We start from the raw sequence: 6000 nt of genomic DNA on the forward strand, positions 1-6000 counted from the left end.
TTCTTGCCTGGGGAATCCTATGGACAGAGGAACCTGGTGGGCTACAGTCCATAGAGTCAAAAAGAGTTGGACACAACTGAAGCAACTTAGCATGCATGCATGTACAGCATTCATGAGTCTGCAACCTGCAGATTATGTGGGGCTTTGAGACTGATACGGCTGCCAAACTTATACCTTCAATACTTTACATAAAATATTGTTGAGTAGAGTGTTCTTAGACCTGGTTTGTAGTCAGCCACGGATACAATGTCTGGTTTGTAAATTGCTTAGTGGTAAACTTTAGGGCTAGGAGAGGACTCAGAACTTTGTATTCCAGTCCTCACTTTATGGGAAATGGCAGTCCAGGGAGCTCCAAACATTTACTCAATGTTAGAGGGTTGTAGTCACAGTCCAATTCTCCTGACCCCAATCCAGTGTCCTGAGCACTAACTAGTCCTCTCTCTGGGGCACAATGATTCCATCCAAAGCCAGACTCTGTTCTTCATGCTCAGTGCAGCCCAGGGCAAGTAAGGGAAGATGGTTTTATCTGTATGCACAGGTCACTTACTCTGGGTCTCCCAGGAGTTTTCACCATGTTGTATAGGAGGTGTGACTCTGAAGGGGGTGTTTCTCTAGTCCTAGTTCATAGGTTATGACTTGGAGATGCAGGGAATCTACAGCAGCTATCACATGGAGTCTAAGCTGTTAATCATACTCACTGTCTTTAAATTTGCATTAAACACAGATTATCTGCATTCACTAAAACTGTATCTGACAATCTCAAAAAGGTGGCCTTGTATAGTGTGACACTCAGGAATCAGGCATTTTCTTCAGCAAAGCTGTGCGTTTCATGGAAAGCGTAATGTTACCTGAATTAACAGATTGATTAGGGCTCAAATGGTTGAGGGAAAAGTGGAAAGGCCTTGAGAAGGTGCTAGTTGAGTGAAGGAACTCATTTCTAGGACCTGGAGGACTTAATTATCTGATATACAATAAGGAAGACTCTGAATCACTTACGGTAGGAGACACATACATTTTTGTGTGTATTTAGAGTAGTCAGCCATGTTTTAAAATTTATAGATATTATGTGGATAGTCCATTATGAAGTTATCCTATCTCTTTGTGTCCATTTATTAAGTGTATGTAGAGGCTTTACCATAATGTCTGATGCTAATACTAGGTCTGTGTACCTTAGCCCCCTATGAGATAACCTTGTTGTGGTCCTCCTGGAGGCTGGGTTGAGAATTCAGGGCTGCTGCCCTGAGCTCTCCCCGGCTGTCCTGGGTGTGGTGATCATGCCTCAGAGAGAGAAGTGAATTTTCCTTGGATGACTGCTCTTCGTGGCTGGCAGTCAAGGCACTGAACGATGGGTAGAAATGCCTCTTTGCAGGAGCACACTTTTGTGGCAGAGCCCTCCTCATCAGAGGGGTAGTAATGTGTCAGGGAAAGAGGGTGCTTCCAGATCACACAGAGCCTTGGACTCAGGGCGGCCAGGATGGATGGTCTTCACGTCGTCTTCCTAGCTCAGGGGCCAGCTTTTGTATCCCCTGAGATCAGCTCATTTTTCAGAGAATATTAACAGGACCTGCTGGTGGTTTCTATCCTCTGTGCTCTTGGTGACAGAATAGTAGCTCATCTCCAGACCATTTTTTTGGTGTGTGTGTGTGCCAAGCTTTTAACCTGCCAATGAGGGAGGCACTGTCAACTCCAGTGGTGTTTCCTGAGCAGCTTATTACGAGTGAAAACTCCAACTGCTCCTAACTTGGCTTCTTGTGTTCGTCCCCTGTCCTGACCCTTCCATTTAGAATGGGTTTGGAAGCTCTTGTGGAGTCATATGCATTCTGGAGACCTTCACTACGGACCCTCACCTTTGAAGATATCCCTGGAATTCCCAAGCAAGGTAAATCATGAAGTCTCCTGGGTCATAGATATGGTCAGTTCCTACCTAGATGCTCAGGCACTGAAAAATGCCGCAGTCATTACTATTGTCTAATGGCTACCTCATTACCAACATCCTTCTATTACAAGATCCCTCCCTTTTGTGTCTGGTGTAGGTATGGAAAATGGCTAGTGTGGTCATAAGTTAAGTTTTGGATGTTTTAGGCCGTTTATGTATTTCATGACCTTTATTTCACCTTTAATTTTTTTTTTTTCTTAAAATTAGAAGTAGACTAGTTGGCCCTGGTACCTGGTGTACTTCACAAGAAATTACAGATACTGGTCCCAGATCATCTTTTTTGCTCCCTTCTTTCTTCACTTCCTTCAACTGAATTGCCTCTAGGCTTGTTTCTCCTGCTGATTTATGTTGAGAAGTTCAGGTACACTGAGGCAGCCTTCCCTGAGATCACTGTTGAGCATTTCAAACAAGCCCAGGGCTGGTGTTTCCTCAAAGAGGCTGCATGGAACAGGATGATGCTTCCTTCTCTACTGGGTAGCTAGGACTCACAGCCCAATCCTGCACCCAGTCCTGCACTTAATGCCTGACCCTGCCTGGCATCCCCATGAGAATTTAGTATGCTAGGATTTTAGATAATTATCATTGGGTGGATTGTGCTTTTAGATTATTTTGAGAAGCTATATAAAACACTGTCTCTAGAGCAATGAAGGTTTTACAACCTGTCCAGCCCATTGGAATTCTCTTCTCTCCCTAAGTTCCATCAAGTTGCAGACATCAATCTGCCAGCAAATCTGGGGAGTGGGGGGCGATCAGCTGCCACCACTGTTATTGATTGGAGGCAGGGTTAAACACCCTCTCTATTTCACAGGACTGTTTATCTGTTGGACCTCTGCTCTTGGGTTAGCATGTGATTCACCAAACCGCTTTCTGTTTGGAAATGAGATTTTTGAAGTTTGAGACTGTTGCCTTATTGTAGTAGCCCTGCATGCGTGGTAGTCACTGATCCACAGAAGCTTTCAGTGGGAGGTTGCCAGTTCGTTTGAGACAGGATGGGTCTGGCCAGTTTCGATTTTTCCTTTGAATTCCTTCTTTTTTCTTGCAAGAAAATATATTGATCCAGAGCAAACTCTGCTGAAAAAAAGAGTAAAAAGTGGGTAGAAATGAGGTGATGGTTATACTTCTGGAAAAAATTACAGAGTAAGATGAAATTTATATTTTCTTAAGTTGCTGGGAAAGTTAATATTTGTAATGTTTATTACAAAATAATGAGAAAACTCTGAGAAAACTAATTGAGGGAGAAAACGTGAAAAATTGATGTGGTAGAGTCCTAATACCTTTTGCAAAAAAAACAAACAAAAACAATAAAAAGCAAACAAATAAACAAAAAAGACCATCCCTTGGGGAGATAATTTTTCTTGAAAATTTTGAGAGTATCTGTGTTTAAAGTCATTCAGTCTAAATTCAATTACATTACAATTCCTGAGAGCAGAGACCATCTCCTTTTTGTCTTTTTACCTGCTCTATGTAACAAGTTGCGTCTAGCTCATGTGTACAAAATTGAAAGGAAAAGAGGCTCTTTACATTTCAACTTCTTTTGTAGGAAATACAGGTTCCTCTACCTTACTCCAAGGTTCTGGGAATGGTGTTGCAGCCACCCACCCTCATCTTTTGTCCGGCTCCCCTTGCTCATCTCCTGCCTTCCATCTGGGACCCAACACCAGCCAGCTGTGTGGTCTGGCCCCAGCTGACTATTCCGCCTGCGCCCGCTCTGGCCTCACCCTCAACCGATACAGCACATCCTTGGCTGAGACTTACAACAGGCTCACCAACCAGACAGGGGAGACGTTCGCCCCTCCCAGGACTCCCTCCTACGTGGGCGTCAGCAGCAGTGCCTCGGTGAACATGTCCATGGGCGGCACGGATGGGGACACCTTCAGCTGCCCACAGACCAGCTTGTCCATGCAGATTTCAGGGATGTCTCCCCAGCTCCAGTACATCATGCCTTCACCCCCCAGCAACGCCTTTGCTGCTAACCAGACCCACCAGGGTTCCTACAACACGTTCAGATTGCACAGCCCCTGTGCCTTGTATGGGTATAACTTCTCCACATCCCCTAAACTGGCTGCCAGTCCTGAGAAAATTGTTTCTTCCCAAGGAAGTTTCTTGGGGTCCTCACCGAGTGGGACCATGACGGATCGGCAGATGTTGCCCCCCGTGGAAGGCGTGCACCTGCTTAGCAGTGGGGGTCAGCAGAGTTTCTTTGACTCTAGGACCCTAGGAAGCTTAACTCTCTCATCATCTCAAGTATCTGCACATATGGTCTGATGAAGCCTTTAAGTTAAACTGCATTCGAATCCAGCTAATGTATTTTCTTTCTTTGTTTTCTTTTACTATTTTTTCTTTCACTTTGGAAAGCAATATGAAAAGAAACTTATCAAGTAGCTTGTAAAATGTATATATAATAGAAAATGAAGGCTCACTGAGGTTTTTGACTTCCTCATGGTGAGATTGTGATTAGCTATGGTACATATGTATACTGTATGTGGCATGTGGAGTTTGCAGCCTACAAAACCACATCCTCCCTCTATTTTTCTCCCCAGTTGCACAGAGTATTGGCATCATGTAGTATGTTTAACCAAAGTTCTTATACTTAAAAAAAACAAAAACAAACAGCAAACTTAAAACTTGGCAATGATACTAACCAGACTAAGACGTATAACTTAATTTATCAGGAAAATGCTCTACACAGTTTCCTACTTGAGTGTTGATAACCAGCAGTAACCAGCACACAGAGTCTTGCAATTTGTTATTCTTGGGCACAGTGTGAGAACCTAAGATGCAAAAGCCAGTTGAAGTCTCAGTAATAGTTCTGAGGTATTTGTAATCATGAAGGATTAGCTTTTGTGTTCCTGCTTGCTCTTATTTATCACGTCTATTAGGTGACTTTGGTCCTGTAAAAATTCATAATCCATAATAATTATTTCCCTAAAAAAGATAGAGAGGCTTGTAATTTTTTCACTTTCCATCGGACATATAAGAGGTATTTATTCATATGCAGAGAATAAATTTCCAGTGTTTTGGACTTTCCTGGTTCATTTTATTTAGTATCAAGTAGACCAATAAATATTTTAAATTCTAGTTTTCACCAGAAAAGGAATATATGCTATGACTGAAATGGCAAAAAGAAAATAAATCCACCTCAAATACTTTAATTCCAATGAAAAATGTCTTAACTTTTTAAATCAAGAGGAATAATATTTTCTGCTTTCCCTTAGGTTTTTATAGTGTGTTTTTTTTCATTCAGGTTTCTTTTTCCATCTTGCTTTGAGATTCCTGACCCATGATCTAGAAGTAAAAAGAAAAGGCATTTACACTACTTATTTATGTCTCGAAAATTCCTGCAAATCGAAACCTCTCCCCTCCCTGAACCTTGTCCCTTTGTCTGAGTCTTTTTCAAAACAGATAGATTCTAGGCCTTCATGGTGTTAAATAGCGCTGTAAGGAATTTCAGGGGGTTATCTCCAGCAATCTGTCTTTTAGGGGTTGCAGTGCAAAGGCCAAAACCCATTACTATAAAGTCCTTCTTGGAAGACTAAGGAGGAAGATACCAATTATGATAAAGGAGCTGTAAAACTTTTAACCTCAACATCATTTTTAGCCTTGAAACTGAAAAAAAAAAAAAAAGAAAAAGATTATTTTTAAAAAATTCCCCCAAATAATGTGCACATGGTTTCAAAACAAGTAGTAACTTTGATAGCACAAAATGAGATTAATAGGAAAAATTAAGAATGCAAGATGAGCATCACCATATATTTGTTGAGAATAAAATTATGTGTCTGGACATTGACTCATTACGTTTCATATATTTGTCAAGCGAAAGCAGTGGAGTTTCCTTTCAGTGCTAAACAGAATGGCATTGTCCTATCCTTAGTTTGATGGGGAAAGAATGTAGTTCCTGATTTGCTTCTTTACCTTAAAACAGCATGGATGTTATATATTTAGGGGGGTTACTATTTGAACAGTATTTTCACACAATGTGACTCTGTTTATACATACTGATAAATTTCTTCATGGATGCTCTAACAGTTCATCAAGTGAGTATTGATCTTTAAATTTAAAATTAG

The 6000-nt window shown here is 41.4% G+C and overlaps 1 protein-coding gene across 2 annotated transcripts in view; it reads left to right on the forward strand.

Annotated features, from left to right (window-relative positions):
• The window catches only part of TBX18 (T-box transcription factor 18), a 28996-nt gene extending 23430 nt beyond the window's left edge, over positions 1 to 5566 (forward strand). For both annotated transcript variants that reach the window (XM_086316398.1, XM_086316399.1), the window contains exons 7-8: positions 1785 to 1879; positions 3477 to 5566. In XM_086316398.1, the coding sequence (XP_086172524.1) occupies positions 1785 to 1879; positions 3477 to 4201 (820 nt within the window). In that variant the 3' untranslated portion in view covers positions 4202 to 5566. The remainder of the gene's footprint in view (positions 1 to 1784; positions 1880 to 3476) is intronic.
• Positions 5567 to 6000: the final 434 nt, after the last annotated feature.

Source organism: Bos grunniens, chromosome 9 (genome assembly GCF_055505025.1).
Source record: "Bos grunniens cultivar Pamir isolate PY7600 chromosome 9, Bosgru_T2T1.0, whole genome shotgun sequence".
NCBI classification, from domain to species: domain Eukaryota; kingdom Metazoa; phylum Chordata; class Mammalia; order Artiodactyla; family Bovidae; genus Bos; species Bos grunniens.